At 41.3% G+C, this 18,617-nt stretch overlaps 1 protein-coding gene across 1 annotated transcript; it reads right to left on the reverse strand.

The window, feature by feature from the left end:
• Positions 1-15,227: 15,227 nt before the first annotated feature.
• Positions 15,228-17,213, reverse strand: LOC110887738 (peptidoglycan DL-endopeptidase CwlO-like). Its single transcript, XM_022135311.1, has 2 exons — positions 16,968-17,213; positions 15,228-16,355 (listed from the first exon to the last, which is right to left on the reverse strand). Exons 1-2 carry the CDS (start codon positions 17,211-17,213, stop codon positions 15,228-15,230), a joined length of 1,374 nt encoding a protein of 457 aa, XP_021991003.1.
• Positions 17,214-18,617: the final 1,404 nt, after the last annotated feature.

Genomic DNA, 18,617 nt, shown 5'->3' on the forward strand with positions numbered 1-18,617 from the left:
GCTATAATGCATAACACACTAGTAACCGAGTTAACCTTCAACTTAACTTAACTAATGCCTAACTATTAGTTGGAAACTAACCGGATAACCCCCCCCCCCCAAACGAATTCGGTCACAATGTGACCCTCCCCTTGTACTTTGATGATTAAAATAATCATCCATGTCCCATATCAATGAGACATATGATCCAATGGTTAAGTGTGTAGTGATTTGCCTATAAGTTCCAAGCTAAACACAACATAACCTCCACACTCACAACACTTGATCAAAACTCTCTCTCCCTCTCCTCAAGCTTACGGCCGAACACCACCCCCATCCATCCATTATTTTCGAGTTTTGATCTTGCATTTCCAAGGGCATACAAGTGTTAAGGATCTCATACAAAGGAGCTTGGTGCATTCGGAACGTGAAGAACCTCACCCCATTGCTTTTATCCACGCGTTTTTCGACTAGTTTCTTCCCTAGCCTCAAGCTAGTAGTAAGTTGCTATAAACGCCCTCTCGATCTATTTTAAAGTGGTTAAAATGAAATATGACGGTTAAAACTCATGAACTTACAAGATGATATGTTAAAAGTCTACTAAAATGATGAATATGTTGGTTAAAAGCTATGATGTTATGTAAATCTTGTAAGACTTGTTCTGTGTAATTATTTAGTGCCGATCTATGTTGTGGTAGCTCGGATCATCATCTAACCCGGATTAGTCATGTTCATGGATCATGACATAGAGTATGTTTAAGTGTAAAAAGGGGTTAAATGATGAACACTACCACTTACGAAGCATGAACTTGTGTAAAAACGATTTTACTTATGAAATAGTGTTCAAAACTAGTAGATCTACGGATCTACAAGTGGTATTTTCAAAGAACCAAGCGTCAAAGAAAACATATTTTAAAAACCGGATCTTTCATGAACAATAGTGATTTTTGTAAACACACAAGTGTGTAAACACTTGTGTAACACAAAGTTTGACAAAGGAACTATTTTTGTAAGTGTTGACAAGAAGTTGTAAAGACGAAGCTTCTTTAAAAACAAGATTTTCAAGAAACCGAATTGATCCATACAAAGATCCACTAAAAGTAATGGAAATTACTACATATTTTGGACAAACCGCAAGTTCATGTAATTTTTGCGATTTACATATATATTGAATAGTTTGATGGTTTGGAAATTGTTATTGTGAATGAGAAAATTGTTGGTTTGAAAGAAAATGATACGCTTGAAAGCGTGGCCACCTCCAGTTACAGGGGAAACTCTGGTGAAATTTTTCTAAAAACCTAACACTTGAAAGTATTTTCATCACAAGTGTTATAAATTTATTTTTGACTTGTTTTCAAAGTGTAAATTTCGCCACGACTTTATTTACAAAATATCGGAGGTGGGATTTTCACAAAATAAAATAGGGTAAATATATATTTGATATATATATTTTTCATAGTGTCACTGGTATAAATGTTTATGATTATTTTGTGAACTACGTAAATATTATTTTTAGAGTAAAAATAATATTACCAAATATTAACGGTATTAGAGTAATACATACGCCTTCATAATAAATAATAAGTTACAACGGTATAATTAATACCACCCGACCTTTAAAACGTAACTTACGCATTTTAAGAAAACATTTATGAACGCGTATTTTGTCAAGGTATTATTTTGCGAAAATCATATGTATTAAAATATAATATTTTTGGGAAAAATATTTATATTTTGGAGTTAGAAATAAAATATATTTTAAGTGAGACTTAATAATATATTTCGAATTTTATGAACGCACATGTATTGAATCCCCCATCCTTGGGAAGGAAAATATCTACCAAATAATTGACAAGTGTAATTACGAAATAGTTGTCTAACTATTTCCCAAAAACTTAAACCTTAAGGCATGGCCGTCCATCTAATAGATTTAGTATGTGTAGGTCGTCGCTCAGCGGTTTGATCAGGAGATCTTCTTATTAGAGACGCACCACTGTGAGTTCATGTCCCCCTTTTCTCTTAACTGTTTTCAGTTTTCTAAACTGCGGGGGTGAAATACATGTTACTATGATTACAAGTACTTTTTACATGGTATGGTTAGCGTAAGGAGGTTTACTACTTAGATCATGTGAGTGGGTAGGCGGAAACTTGAGGCCATTAATCCTCAGGGTAGGACCGAGGGACAGGAGCGGTAGATCTATCTGGGTGTAGCGAGCCCAGCCCCAGGCCCAGCATAACGGACCTCGGGGTGACTTTGTGCCCAACGCATAAATCCGCTAGGTTTGAGTCTTCCTACTTGCACTTCACACATATCAATGGCCTTGCAAACCATTGGTGATCTCTTTTTCCTTATTTGCTACATACCAGGATTTTATACATACAAAGGTTTTGTTACTCACTTACACATGAACTCGCTCAACATTATTGTTGATTTTTCCAACTTACATGTATTTCAGGGAACTAAAGATCTGGCGCGGTATGTTACGTTTTCCCGCTGCAAAGTGATACGAGGTCATCCAGGTTTAGGGGATGTGACTTTTACCTGGACGAGTCACAGTCCTTAAACTGCGTTTATGTCATGTTGATGTTTGTGTTTTCTGAACAATGTTTCATGTTGTTAGGTTGTAGTTTCCGTTGCATGAGTCAACGACTCAAAACAATGTTATGTTACTTATGTTTTAAAATTTAAATGGATGATCTTGCATGGTTTTTATTTCATATAGCTTTGTTATGACTAAGCTATGGTATTAAGAAGTCACACCAAAATTAACCACGCTTCCGCAAAGCCAGGGTGTGACAGCTTGGTATCAGAGCTCTGATCATAGCGAACTAGGATTCCTTCTCGAGTCTAGACTATGATCACTAGGGCTCTCATGAAAACATTTTTTTACACTGCATACCACTTAAGTCCAGATCCAAAATATTTTTACAAACGTTGAGCACATTTTCTTTATTAGTTATAGGCTCAGTCTGGGAGGCTGAGGCTCGGTCTGGGAGGCCGAGGCTCGGTCTGGGAGGCCGAGGTAGTTGTCTAGTGGGACTAGGGAGTCAGTCTGAGAGGCTGGGAGAATTGGCTAGTGGGACTAGGAAGAGCAGTCTGAGAGGCTGGGAGAATTGGCTAGTGGGACTAGGAAGAGCAGTCTGGGAGGCTGGGAGGCTGGGAGGCTAGTGGGACTAGGAAGATCAGTCTGGGAGGCTGGGAGGCTAGTGGGACTAGGAGAACTATTTGATTGCTTAATTGGTGACTAATGTGTTTATCTGATTGTATGATTGATTATTTGTGCATATTTGTGTTTATGATACAGACACCATGGATTCATCAGGCACTGGTGAGTCGGACACTACGGGCCCTATGCCCATCGTATCAAACGACCGAGAGTCATCGGAGCATGAGGTACACACTTCAGATGTTACCAGCACGGACGAGGATGACTTCCAGCCCTTTGCGTTACCCGATGCTATCGACGAGCTCGCTGATGGCCCTTTTGCTGGGGACCTACCGCTCATAGAGATCCCTGCCCCCATACCTTTGGCCGCTTATCCTGTTCTCGACATGCTTCTTGATGCCGATGTTGACGACGACGTCGATTTATTTGATGACGAGCCCCTAGAGGATGATGTTTAGGGCGAGGCCGTTCTAGCTGCTGGTGATCTTTTGTTGCTCGCAGATGCTCCCGCTGAAGAGTCACCTGCTCACTCACCGGTCCCAGACTCTTTCGAGTCTGTGGCCTCCGCACCATCACACCCTCAGTATGCGCAACACTTTTCTCATGGTTCAGATCCTGATAGGGCATCCTCTGTTGCCCCTGCCCCGAGCTTTGCTTTCGATCATGACATTGAGGAGGATTCCGATCCTGTCTTTCCACCTGGATTTGACCCAGATCAGGAGATCGAGTTTATACCACTGGATCAGCCTATGGAGGACCCGGTTGACCCAGTTGGCCTAGTTGATCCCATTGACCCTGCGTTTGATTTTGAGATGGCGTTCGATGACCCCGAGCCTGCCATGGCCCTCGAGCCGGTAGCCGCTCCAGACCCTGTGTTAGAGCATGACCCGATTCATGCTGGCGCACCCATTATTGATCCCGTGATTGCTGATCTACCCATTAATGATCACCCTGTCGATGCTCCACTTCTGGAGGGCGATCATGTTGTTGCTGCTGATCAGGCTGATGCCCCTTTCATCGCTGATGCACCTGTTGACCCTATTGTTGCTCCCCTACCTAATCCTGTTCCCCTGGAGCCCGAGCATGCACTATTCGCGACCCACATTGATCCACGTTATGCACACACCCAGAATGGGTGGATTGACGCGGATGATGAGCTCCCACCTTTTCCCCCACATACCACCGATGCACGTCACATTGATTCCTCTTTTTCGTTCCCTCAGTTCACACCTCCAGCTTGACCTGGAGAGGGTTCCTCGGCTGATCCCTTTGGACTTGTGCCGGTATCTATCCCAGTGGTACCACAGTTTTCTACTGCTATTCCCCCTGTTCCTCCATTCTTTGTGCCACCCTTTGATCCAGCCAGTGAGCCATTTCTCTGGACGTCACCGCCTGTCATGCCGCCATCCGACCCCTACCATCCTTTCCATATGGGGTATTCTATTGAGGACGTTCTGATGTCGTTTGTTGTCCAGCAGGAGGCACTCACACGGCGTATACAGGAGCTCGAGAGAGCTCAGCCACCGCTGTGCCAGTGTCAGTGTCAGACCCACCCTGCTACTTCGCAGCCCTCTCGACCATTGCCACAGGACTCTGCTGCACGCCTTTTGGCACTGGAGCAGCAGATGGCGTCCTGGTTGCGTTCCCAGAGAGCCATGGAGGAGGACTGGCTCCATTTGCGACGTTTGTTTTATTCCCATTTTCCCCCTCCTCCACCGCCATCAGTATAGGGCATCTTTAGTACAGCATGGGTGGACGTTGGTGAGAAGACGGCGATTGGTCTGACTGCACAGCTACTTTTTGGAGACTGCATTCTGATTCTGACTTATGTTGACATGTATATGGGATGTATTGACACTGATTTGATATTCTTTTGGACTGGGGTGATGTACCCCTTAGTCGATGATTATGTATGACACTATTATGTACTTGTAGACTTTACCATGTGGTCTCGATTTATAGCAATACAATCGCAGTATTCTCATCATATGTGATTGTTTTGATTGATTATTTATATTTGTAACATGGGATGTTGTGTGATTGATATATTTATAACATGGGATGTTGTGTGATTGATATGATTGTAACATGGGATGTTATGTGATTGGTGTGTTTATAACATGAGATATTATGTACTATTACTATCATTATATACGTACGCTTTACTATGGCCTGACCACGTGAACACATCTTTTAGAAGATGCCGCCGAGACGTCAAACGCAAATGCTTACCAATGAGGCAGAGCTTCAGCAAGTCATCGCTGCTGCCATCGCACAGTACGCCGCCTCTCAAGGAGGGACTAGTGGAAATAATTCTGGCAATACTGGCAACAACAATCCACCTCATGGTAATACTAAGTCATTAAGACATACCATGACCTAATTGGATATCTCTAGCAAGGTTGCTAATGCCATTCATATGTTGTAACGTATGTGCAGGGTGCACCTACAAGCAGTTCCTAGACTGCAAGCCTGTCAACTTTGATGGCACCGGAGGTGCTGTTGCTTTTGTTCGTTGGGCCGAAAAGACAGACTCAGTTCTCCACATGAGCAAGTGTGCTCCAGACCAGCAAGTTACCTACATTTCCGGGCTATTCTTGGACGGAGCCCTGTCATGGTGGAATTTACAAGTGCAGACTCTTGGAGAAGCCGCAGCCTACGCAATGACATGGACCGAGCTGAAAGAGCTTTTGCGTCGAAAGTATTGCTCTCGCGCTGAAATCAAAGGTTGGAAACTGAGTTTTGGCATTTGAAAATGGAAGGTCCGAAGATCGCAGAGTATGTTCAGAGGTTTCACGACTTATCTCATGTGGTACCTTATATGGTCACTCCAGAATTCAAGCGGATTGAGCGCTTCATTTGGGGATTAGCTCCTCAAATCATAAGCATGGTGACCTCCTCCAAGCCTGCAACAATTACTGAGGCAATTGATCTGAGCGTGGCTCTCACTGAGGAGGCTATCCGCCTAGACAAGTTTTCTGACACTGAGCCAAAGAAAAAGGAGACTCACGTCGAGTCATCCGGAGGTAACAAACGGAAGTTCTCGAACTTCAAGCAAGGCACTAGTGGGGTTGTTAAGAAAGGAGAGCCAAGCGCGCCAGCTCAGGTTACAGCAGGTAGTGGAAAGAAAGGAAAGGGATATATGGGCACCCAGCCCAAGTGCAACACCTGCCAGCGTCACCATTCTGGCCGGTGTGGTTTGAAAGTATGTGAAGCGTGTGGGAAACCTGGCCACTCGAAGGATTCTTGTTGGGCCACTGTTGGCCAGGGAGGCCAAGGAGGATTTGGAAATAGAAACAATAACCGGGGTGGAAATGGAAATCGCCTACAAGGAAACAATGGAGGTAATGGGAATCGAGGCAACAATGTGAATCAAGCGGGCGCTGTGAATCGTAACCAAAGGAATAATCAAGCTGGAAATGGAGGTGGAAACGGGCAAAGACCTGGATGCTTTAACTGTGGTGATATTGGGCATTATAAGAGAAACTGCCCAGAATTGAATCAAGCCCGTGGAAGAGTTTTCAATATCGAAGCGAGGGAAGCGCGCCAGGATCCCAATGTCGTTACTGGTACGTTCCCTGTAAACCAACGCTATGCATCCGTTTTATTTGATACTGGTGCCGATTATAGCTTCGTATCGTTAGAGTTTAAGAATATGCTTGGGATAGCCGCTAGTAAATTAGATATTCCCTACTCAATCGAATTGGCTAATGGAAAGTTGGTAGAAGCCAATGAAGTTGTCAGAGGTTGTGTAATCGAATTGGGAGAGCGTGAGTTTGCTTTGGATCTACTACCAGTCCAGCTGGGAAGCTTCGACGTGGTGGTAGGAATGGATTGGTTATCAGGCAACAAGGCTGAGATTGTTTGTCACGAAAAGGTCGTTCGTATCCCAACCGAAGACGGTGAGACAATTGTGGTTCATGGAGAGAAGCGTGATATGCCTTTGAGAATCATCAGCTGCTTAAAAGCGCGAAAGTGTTTGCAAAAGGGATGTGCTTCCTTCCTGGCTCACATTGTAGATAAGAAAGCTGCTGAGCCGAAAATCGAAGACATCCCTGTCGTGAGGGAGTATCCAGAAGTCTTCCCAGAGGACTTGCCTGGATTGCCGCCTCAGAGGCAAGTGGAGTTTCGCATCGACTTAGTTCCAGGCGCCGCGCCTGTGGCTAAGGCACCTTATCGACTTGCCCCGTCTGAGATGCAGGAATTGTCGGCACAACTTCAAGAGTTGTTAGACAAAGGATTTATCCGACCAAGCTTCTCGCCTTGGGGAGCTCCGGACCTGTTTGTCAAGAAGAAGGACGGTAGTTTCCGTATGTGTATTGACTACCGGGAGTTGAATAAGCTGACGATCAAGAATAGGTACCCTCTGCCAAGAATTGATGGTCTATTTGACCAACTCCAAGGTTCAAGCTTTTATTCAAAGATCGATCTTCGATCTGGATACCATCAGCTAAGGATACAGGAGGAAAGTATCCCGAAGACAGCCTTCAGAACTCGCTATGGACACTACGAATTCCTAGTTATGCCGTTTGGGTTGACAAACGCACCTGCAGTCTTTATGGATTTGATGAATAAAGTTTGCAAGCCGTATTTGGATAAGTTCGTGATTGTGTTTATCGACGATATTTTGATTTATTCAAAGACGAAGGCTGAGCATGAACAACATCTAAGAGCCATTTTGGAGTTGCTGAAGAAGGAGCAGCTGTATGCCAAATTCTCTAAGTGCGAGTTTTGGCTACGTGAAGTCCAATTCCTTGGACATGTGGTAAATGGAGATGGAATTCATGTGGATCCCACCAAGATCGAAGCGATCAAGAATTGGGAAACGCCAAAGACGCCAACCGAGATTCGGCAATTCTTGGGCTTGGCTGGCTACTATCGAAGGTTCATTGAGGATTTTTCAAAGATCGCTCAACCTTTGACGCTCCTCACGCAGAAAGATAAGAAGTTTGATTGGGGAATCAAACAGGAAGAAGCGTTCCAGATATTGAAAGATAAGCTCTGCAATGCGCCAATCTTGGCACTACCGGAAGGTACTGACAATTTTGTGGTATACTGTGACGCTTCACGTTAAGGTTTGGGTTGCGTGTTGATGCAATGCCAGAAAGTTATAGATTACGCATCGCGCCAACTGAAAGTAAACGAAAAGAATTATACCACACATGATTTGGAACTAGGCGCAGTGATATTTGCTTTAAAGATCTGGAGACACTACCTATATGGTACGAAATGTACGATTTTCACAGATCATAAGAGCTTACAACACATATTCAACTAGAAGGAGTTGAATATGAGACAACGATGTTGGGTTGAGTTGTTGAATGATTACGACTGCGAGATAAAGTATCATCCAGGGAAGGCGAATGTGGTCGCCGACGCCCTAAGTCGAAAAGAAAGGATCAAGCCCATAAGGGTTAGGGCTTTAGAAATGATTATCCAAACCGATCTTTCCTTGCGCATTCGTGCCGCGCAAAAAGAAGCTCTTGAGGAAAGAAACCTTGAAGAAGAATATCTCCGTGGGATGGAGAAGCAATTGGTGCCAAACGAGGAAGGAACGTTATGTTTTGAGAAAAGGATTTGGGTTCCTCAGTTTGGTGGATTGAGGAAAGTTATTTTTGATGAGGCACACAAATCACAGTACTCTATCCATCCAGGAGCGGATAAGATGTACCAGGATCTTAAAGATTATTACTGGTGGCCTAGGGTGAAAGGCGATGTTGCTGTTTATGTGAGCAAGTGTTTAACGTGCGCTAAAGTGAAAGCAGAATACCAGAAGCCTTCAGGACTTCTGCAACAACCAGAAATTCCCAAGTGGAAATGGGAACAAATCTCCATGGATTTTATTACAAAGTTGCCAAGAACGCCAAGAGGTCATGACACTATTTGGGTAATAGTGGACCGATTAACGAAGTCCGCGCATTTCTTACCTATCAGAGAAAAGAATAATACGAGCAAGTTGGCTGAAATTTATATGAGAGAAATCGTTACGCGCCATGGAGTACCTCTCTCGATCATCTCGGATAGAGATGGAAGGTTCGTATCAAGGATTTGGCAATCCTTCCAAGAAGCTTTTGGCTTACAATTTAATCTGAGCACTGCATTTCACCCACAGACCGACGGACAAAGCGAACGGACGACACAGACTTTGGAAGATATGCTGAGAGCATGTGTTATGGATTTGGGTGGTAGCTGGGATAAGCATTTGCCATTGGTCGAATTTTCGTACAACAACAGCTACCACACCAGTATTGGTGCCGCGCCATTTGAAGCTCTATATGGCCGCAAGTGCAGATCACCGCTTTGTTGATCTGATGCAGGTGATAGGCAATTGGTTGGTCCTAATATGGTCCAGGAAACCACAGACAAGATCGCACAGATCCGAGATCGCATCAAGGCGGCTCGTGATCGTCAGAAATGTTATGCGGATCGAAGAAGGAAACCTCTAGAATTTGAGGTAGGTGATATGGTTTTGTTGAAAGTATCACCCTGGAAGGGTGTGGCACGCTTCGGGAAGCGTGGAAAGTTGAATCCGCGGTATATTGGTCCGTTCAGAATTTCGGAAAGAATTGGGTTAGTAGCCTACAAGCTGGACTTACCTGCTGAACTGAATGGTGTTCACGATACATTTCATGTATCAAACTTGAAGAAAAGTCCAACTCAAGATACCGTTGTCATTCCCATCGACGAGATTCATGTTGACGACACGCTCCATTTTGTCGAAGAACCTGTTGAGGTTACGGATTGGAAAGTAAACAAAACCCGCCGGAGCAGTGTCAAGCTCGTCAAGGTTCGTTGGAATGCCAGACATGGTCCTGAATACACCTGGGAGCGTGAGGAATGGATGAAAGAGAAATACCCCCACTTATTTCCCAAGAACCCTGCATGTAGAAGCAGAACTTAAAATTTCGGGACGAAATTTTTCTAACGGGGGGAGAATGTGACAACCCTCACTAAACCAGGTATCCGTACGACTTAATTAATAATTAATTACTGCTTAATTACTGTGCTTGATTGAAATTATGGATAAACTGCTACCAGAATACTGATACATGTACATACTTGCATCATACTTTATTTGCTGTCACTCTATTATTTACATACTGAACTCTAGTGACAACCTTGATGCACAAAAGCACAGTAGCACAATGAACGGATATCCCATCAAACATGCTGATATAGCCCGCATCAGGCAGACACTGCCTCCAAGGCCTGTTTGAGCCAGAGATAGTTTGCTACACTACTAGAGAGTGTAGGGACAGAAGGGTTGTAGAACTGCGTCACTAGGTATAAGTTACAGTGACCGGATGTGCCTAAAACGTACTCTAAGTACAAAATCCTGCACATTAATTATAAATTCAGCATTTAGCTAACTAATAAAGTGCCAAAACATGAGAAAAATATTACTAGACACTTTCCAAAGTGTCAGGAATAAGTTGTGTCACTAAAAATAATATTAACGACACTTTAAAGCTTTGTTAAGCACTTTAACGGATCACTATCCAACCAAACAACTGGACTTTACCCGGAACATAAAAATATTGCCATTTACACTGTTTTTTTTCTTTTCCTGAGCCAGTTAGGGTCTCTGAATACCCTAACACCCGCTATAATGCATAACACACTAGTAACCGAGTTAACCTTCAACTTAACTTAACTAATGCCTAACTATTAGTTGGAAACTAACCGGGTAACCCCCCCCCCCAACCGAATTCGGTCACAATGTGACCCTCCCCTTGTACTTTGATGATTAAAATAATCATCCACGTCCCATATCAATGAGACATATGATCCAATGGTTAAGTGTATAGTGATTTGCCTATAAGTTCCAAGCTAAACACAACATAACCTCCACACTCACAACACTTGATCAAAACTCTCTCTCCCTCTCCTCAAGCTTACGGCCGAACACCACCCCCATCCATCCATCATTTTCGAGTTTTGATCTTGCATTTCCAAGGGCATACAAGTGTTAAGGATCTCATACAAAGGAGCTTCCTGCATTCGGAACGTGAAGAACCTCACCCCATTGCTTTTATCCACGCGTTTTTTGACTAGTTTCTTCCCTAGCCTCGAGCTAGTAGTAAGTTGCTATAAACGCCCTCTCGATCTATTTTAAAGTGGTTAAAATGAAATATGACGGTTAAAACTCATGAACTTACAAGATGATATGTTAAAAGTCTACTAAAATGATGAATATGTTAGTTAAAAGCTATGATATTGTGTAAATCTTGTAAGACTTGTTCTGTGTAGTTATTTAGTGCCGATCTATGTTGTGGTAGCTCGGATCATCATCTAACCCAGATTAGTCATGTTCATGGATCATGACATAGAGTATGTTTAAGTGTAAAAAGAGGTTAAATGATGAACACTATCACTTATGAAGCATGAACTTGTGTAAAAACGATTTTACTTATGAAATAGTGTTCAAAACTAGTAGATCTACGGATCTACAAGTGGTATTTTCAAAGAACCAAGCATCAAAGAAAACGTATTTTAAAAACCGTATCTTTCATGAACAAAAGTGATTTTTGTAAACACACAAGTGTGTAAACACTTGTGTAACACAAAGTTTGACAAAGGAACTATTTTTGTAAGTGTTGACAAGAAGTTGTAAAGACGAAGCTTCTTTAAAAACAAGATTTTCAAGAAACCGAATTGATCCATACAAAGATCCACTAAAAGTAATGGATATTACTACATATTTTGGACAAACCGCAAGTTCATGTAATTTTTGCGATTTACATATATATTTGAATAGTTTGATGGTTTGGAAATTATTATTGTGAATGAGAAAATTGTTGGTTTGAAAGAAAATGATACGCTTGAAAGCGTGGCCACCTCCAGTTACAGGGGAAACTCTGGCGAAATTTTTCTAAAAACCTAACACTTGAAAGTATTTTCATCACAAGTGTTATAAATGTATTTTTGACTTGTTTTCAAAGTGTAAATTTCGCCACGACTTTATTTACAAAATATCGGAGGTGGGATTTTCACAAAATAAAACGGGGTAAATATATATTTGATATATATATTTTTCATAGCGTCACTGGTAGAAATGTTTATGATTATTTTGTGAACTACGTAAATATTATTTTTAGAGTAAAAATAATATTACCAAATATTAACGGTATTAGAGTAATACATACGCCTTCATAATAAATAATAAGTTACAACGGTATAATTAATACCACCCGGCCTTTAAAACGTAACTTACGCATTTTAAGAAAATATTTATGAACGCGTATTTTGTCAAGGTATTATTTTGGGAATATCATATGTATTAAAATATAATATTTTTGGGAAAAAATATTTATATTTTGGAGTTAGAAATAAAATATATTTTAAGTGAGACTTAATAATATATTTCGAATTTTACGAACGCACATGTATTGAATCCCCATCCTTGGGAAGGAAAATATCTACCAAATAATTGACAAGTGTAATTACGAAATAGTTGTCTAACTATTTCCCAAAAACTTAAACCTTAAGGCACGGCCGTCCGTCTAATAGATTTAGTACGTGTAGGTCGTCGCTCAGCGGTTTGATCAGGAGATCTTATCTTCTGATTAGAGACGCACCACTGTGAGTTCATGTCCCCCTTTTCTCTTAACTATTTTCAGTTTTCTAAACTGCGGGGGTGAAATACATGTTACTATGATTACAAGTACTTTTTACATGGTATGGTTAGCGTAAGGAGGTTTACTACTTAGATCATGTGAGTGGGGAGGCGGAAACTTGAGGCCATTAATCCTCAGGGTAGGACCGAGGGACAGGAGCGGTAGATCTATCTGGGTGTAGCGAGCCCAGCCCCAGGCCCAGCATAACGGACCTCGGGGTGACTTTGTGCCCAACGCATAAATCCGCTAGGTTTGAGTCTTCCTACTTGCACTTCACACATATCAATGGCCTTGCAAACCATTGGTGATCTCATTTTCCTTATTTGCTACATACCAGGATTTTATACATACAAAGGTTTTGTTACTCACTTACACATGAACTCGCTCAACATTATTGTTGATTTTTCCAACTTACATGTATTTCAGGGAACTAAAGATCTGGCGCGGTATGTTACGTTTTCCCGCTGCAAAGTGATACGAGGTCATCTAGGTTTAGGGGATGTGACTTTTACCTGGACGAGTCACAGTCCTTAAACTGCGTTTATGTCATGTTGATGTTTGTGTTTTCTGAACAATGTTTCATGTTGTTAGGTTGTAGTTTCCGTTGCATGAGTCAGCGCCTCAAAACAATGTTATGTTACTTATGTTTTAAAACTTAAATGGATGATCTTGCATGGTTTTTATTTCATATAGCTTTGTTATGATTAAGCTATGGTATTAAGAAGTCACACCAAAATTAACCACGCTTTCGCAAAGCCAGGGTGTGACACGTGTAACGATCACGAACAAGGTTAATGGCAAGGAAAGCCCGTTAGGGCAAGCATTACCAGGTGCACATTTTAAATTTAATCGCATAAATAGCATTATGTAACAAACATGTAGAGAATGACTATTGCATACGTAGAATGAAACTTGGAAAACCTGAATAAGACATCTATTCAGGATTAAGTTTACAATAACAATTAAGTAGAAATAAGTGTTATTCACGGTGATGAATAACAAAACAATAACGAAACTAGTGTAGGACCGTTATTGACAGTCGTTTGAGTCAATCAGAGCTAGATACTACCAAAAATGCAGCGGAAATACAAAATCGGCATGAATCAAAGCAGAAATAGAGTAGAAACAGAAGTAGATCTCTTTAAAACAGTTTTCTCATTAATCTTTCACAAAATACACGAGCAGCAGTTCGGCTACACTGGAGACAGGAACGTGTAAAATGAGAAAACAACTGACCTATATATAGGGGCAAGGATTTCGCTTATATGACCATGTCACTATGAGCGAAATCAGCTTGTTGAGATTTCGCTCATATGGCACATTGACATATAAGCGAAATCAGTACATTACAAACCCAAATTTACATATTCAACCCCTATATATTACATAATTAACACATCTAGACCCTATACATGAACAACTAAGACTAAGACGCAGGCTTTAGACATTCGTGCACCAACAAACTCCCCCTTGGATACAGCCGCAGTCTTCAGACTTGGTCGTCAGGTCTTCATAGGGACTTAAACTTTTCTTCATGCTGCTTGGGCTTCTTCCTAAGCAAATTTCGTACCCTGTCATTATCTTTCTTTCTCTTCTTATCCTCTTCAGCTTGAATATTCATCCATTTGCCTCTGTTCTCTTCAAGCTTTTGACGTTCACGAGCAGCTTTCCTTTTCATCTTCTAATCGAGCGACCACCATGATGACTTCTATTTACTCTCAGAATTAATACTCTTCTGAAAGCAAAGAGTAGCTACACGTTGAAATTGCATGGCTTGCTCTTTATCTTCAGGTTGATAATGAATCTTGTTAATGAATAAACATTCGATATCCTTTGCAGAGCAGTTCACTAACCATATCGGGTCATAGATATAAATTTCTGGCAATTCGCCTCCTGCTCCATAAGTAATCACTGCTTCAGTTGTAATGCAACTATAAACCCAGCCCATGAAGCCTTTGTAGAACTCTTGCTCCATTGATGGCACTGGTATAGTCTTCATCGTTTTAGGCTTTTTCACATTCAGTATCGTCTCTTCAACACCTGTCACTGGATCTCTCCTTGTAACTCTTTTCGGATAATGTGGCTTCCAGTGCTTGAAGTCTCTCAAAGCCTCGAACTTTATCAATCCCCACATAGCAACGTCGTTCTTCCTGACAGGATATCCCAAAGTTCTAACTTTTGACAATTCATCCACATCCCACCATGGAAGTGACATAATATCATGTAACATCTCAAAATATTGAACTCCGCATTCCCTCCTAATCGCATACGCATTAACTTGAGGCAGAAAACCCCAGCTAATGATGTCACCGAGAGATACGCTTCGATCACGTTGATAATACTTTAACGGCCGTTTGAACTTCCTCTCGTGACTTTCTTTGAACCACTTTTTACGTTCTTCTTTCGCCATATCTTTTGGAGTGCCGTCAAAGTTCACATCTTTCAAAATTTCAGCTACCTTTCTTCATAGTTCATCACGATTCTCCTCTGTAAAGAATTCCAACAGTGTTGGCAACTGTGAAGTATCTTCACTAACACTCTCATCATCTTCAGTCCAATCTTCAACTTCAACTCTATCATACATGTCAGCCTCTTCAACATACCTATACTCGTACTCAGGCTGTTGATTGATGTCAAAGGCATTCAACTCTTCTTCAAACTCGGCGTTCAGTTCTTCTTCAAAATCGAACTTAAAGTCAGGATTCACCATGCGAGTCATTTCTTTAATTGCTTCCAACGTGTAAGTATGGAAATGCTCTCCTTCTTCACGATAAGTATCCAATCTCAGAATCAACTTCTGAGCTTGTTGAACATTCTGTGCATCACCTGACTCCCCCTGTCTATCAGCTCCCCCTGATTCTTCATTCACTGAATCGTTCATCAAATCATCAACAGTCTTTTCAGTGGAAGCCTCAGTAACTTTCAACCCTATACCACCCTGAGCATCATCGTCATCGTTGTCAGAACCATGACTGCTCGCAGAAAATACATTCTCATCATTGTCATCTTCCTCGTCATCCTCCTCATCACTATCACCAATTAACTCGTCCATAGGTGTATCATCCTCAAACAGACCAGATATTGCAGAGATAGGTTCAGGATTTTCAACAACCATTGAGGGAACAATCGATCTCTCAGTCACTGCAGAACTACTTCCAATGCCTTTGCCTTTGTCTTTCATCTGTTCATCAATTTTAGCTTGACGTTCTGCCCTGAGCTCTTCAACTTGCAGCTCTTCAAACTTTTGTTCTACAGACGTTCCGAGCATACTTTCGACTACTTTATTCAGCATATAGAATTCATGATCTCTGAACGCTTTAGCTGCTTCAAGCTCTTTGTTCTTTAACTTGAAGTATTCATTTTGTTCATCTCGCCGAGCTTTTTCTTCCTCAAGCTCAACAACTTTCACCTTCAAGATATCTATCTCTGACTGATCATAATCAATCTTCTTCAACAACTCTTTGTTATCACCCTCCAACCTCTTCACACGCATTTCTAGAATTCTTTCACGATCTGCAACTTTCTTGTTTTCAGCAGCTAATTTCTTGTTTTTAGTAATCACTTCATCAACTTTCTTTTCAACATTCTTGACCTGTGAGGTGTTTGCAAAAACAAAATCTCCTACATCATCAAGGCTTACACCCAAATTCGAAGGAACAGCTGGAAAACCTCGGTACCCCGCAGAACCGGGTGTTAGTTGACCTTGGGTGAGTGGTGGTGTTTGGAAAAGTTCTTGTGATGTGAATAAGGTTTGTTGTGGTGGAGGTGAAATATGTAGTGATGAAAGATGTCTTGGTGGTGTTGGTTGTTTTGGTGGTGAAGGTTGTTGTGGGGGTGTAGGTTGTCAGGGTGGTGATTGGATTGGTGATTGGTGTGGAGTTGGTTCATGTTGCGGTGATTGGTGTGGTGTTGGTTCATGAGGTGGTGTTTGTGGTTTCCTGATTTCTTTGGTTTGTTTCTTCTTTAACACAATCTTTGGCTTTGAGATCTTCGGTGTAACTTTCTGAATCTTGGGAGATACAACTTTCTTACGTGCTCCACCTTTCTTTTTACCACCTGGAGGAGATTGTGACTCGGAGACATGTTCTGGAGAAGGAACATAAGCATCATCATCGTCCTTTTCATGTCTCTTTGTCTTCCTCAATTGTTTCTTTTTTTCTATCTCATCTTGGATTCTTTTTCAACGTTCGGTTTCATCTACTACTTCTTCATCTGAAGAACTCGAGGAACTTGTTGTGCTCTTATCAACATCATCTCCCTCAATGTCATCAATAACTTTATCTTTCCCTTTCTGAGCTTCAACATTCACAACATGCTCAGCTTCAACTTCCACAGTTGGCCCTGTTTCCAAAACTTCAGTATCGAACAACAAATGTTCTTCAACATTAAATGGATCTTCTTCCGTAGCTACCACTTGTTCATCTTCTTCAGGTTCATCAATCAAAGACATTTCTGCTGCTTTCTTTTGCTTCTTCTTTGGTTGTGAAGACGATCCCTCACCCTTTTGAACTTTAGGAGTGGCCTTTCTGCGTCTCCTCCCTGTTTCTTTCACATACCATTCATTCTTGGTGTTTTTGAAATCTTTAAGAATTTCAGCTCTTCAACATACGCTGCCTCTTTCATTTCAGCTTCGTTTCTCTAGTTCTGATGATCAACTGGATCTGGATCAACGTAATTTGCATCTTTTCTAAAACCAAAGAATTCCGCACCATCTTTCGGTTCTGGGTGATTCGGGTGATATCTTGCAAGTTGTTTGAGCGAATCATTGCTCATGTGAGATTGCACCAATAGATCATTCTTTATGTTTCTGTCAATTTCTGGATACGCGTGATCAATCAACATCTGCACGAACCTCGGATACATCCAACTCTTGTTGTCTGTCTTAATATTCTCAGCCATATAGTGGAATACAATGTGTGAGAAATTGTATTTCTTGTTCAGCACTAATGCAATAACCATATTCATTTGATAATCACGCATCGAATCATAACTTCCTTTTGTGTGGCTCAATGACATCAATACACAGTGAATAAGGAACTTGTATGGTTTCTGAAACTTCGACTTCAAATAGTTCCCAGCATTCAAAGCTCCCTGATAACCCAGTCTTAGCATGCAGCCTTTCACCATACGTTCCGGAAATCTTATTGGCGATTCTGCTTCATCCGGAAAGTTAACTACTTCACGAATAAGTTCTTCAGTGACAAGTATTTTCTCATTTTTACCATGCACCTCGACAATTGACGAAATTACTTTGTTCTGATCATCGTAGCTTGCATTCTTCCAGAAACGTTCTATGTGAGATCTGTATAGTGGTCGTTGATCAGTAAGCGCTTTCTGGATTGGAACTCGTCCCATAAACTCCAAAATACCACTAAACTTGGCTAACTCTGGGTTTTTCCGCATATCCAAATCACAACAACTGTTGTGAAGAGGATCGAAGATCATACTGGAACCCTGCACATCAACATCACATACACTGAGAATTAGACACTTAGAAAAATTTCAAACAATTACACATGATCTCACATAGTACACTAAAAGCAAAATCAGTATAGTGCACTACAAGCGAAATCACAATGACACTAAGAGCGAAAACACATTGACAATAAGGACGAAATCACTTAACATTTTGGTCACATTTATGAGCGGAATCATATGTATGCACAATAAGCGGAATCACAAACATCCCTAAGAGCGAAATCATTGAACATGACAGTTTGGGGCGAAATCACCAATACACACTCAAAACTTATCAAATCCCAAAATTGACAACCCTAATCTGTTAACCTGAGAATTCCGATACTAGGGATATGTTTTAATTGTATTTTTGACTTTAAACGAACTCTAGATCTAA

Source organism: Helianthus annuus, chromosome 2 (assembly GCF_002127325.2).
Source record: "Helianthus annuus cultivar XRQ/B chromosome 2, HanXRQr2.0-SUNRISE, whole genome shotgun sequence".
NCBI classification, from domain to species: domain Eukaryota; kingdom Viridiplantae; phylum Streptophyta; class Magnoliopsida; order Asterales; family Asteraceae; genus Helianthus; species Helianthus annuus.

What these genes read in the sequence shown, in the direction of transcription:
- LOC110887738 (XM_022135311.1), bottom strand. Translation starts at nt 17,213, where the DNA reads ATGTCTTTGATTGATGAACCTGAAGAAGATGAACAAGTGGTAGCTACG. An exon ending in CGAGTTCTTCAGATGAAGAA is followed by an intron (nt 16,356 to 16,967) that starts GTAGTAGATGAA and finishes AACACCTCACAG; the next exon opens with GTCAAGAATGTTGAAAAGAA.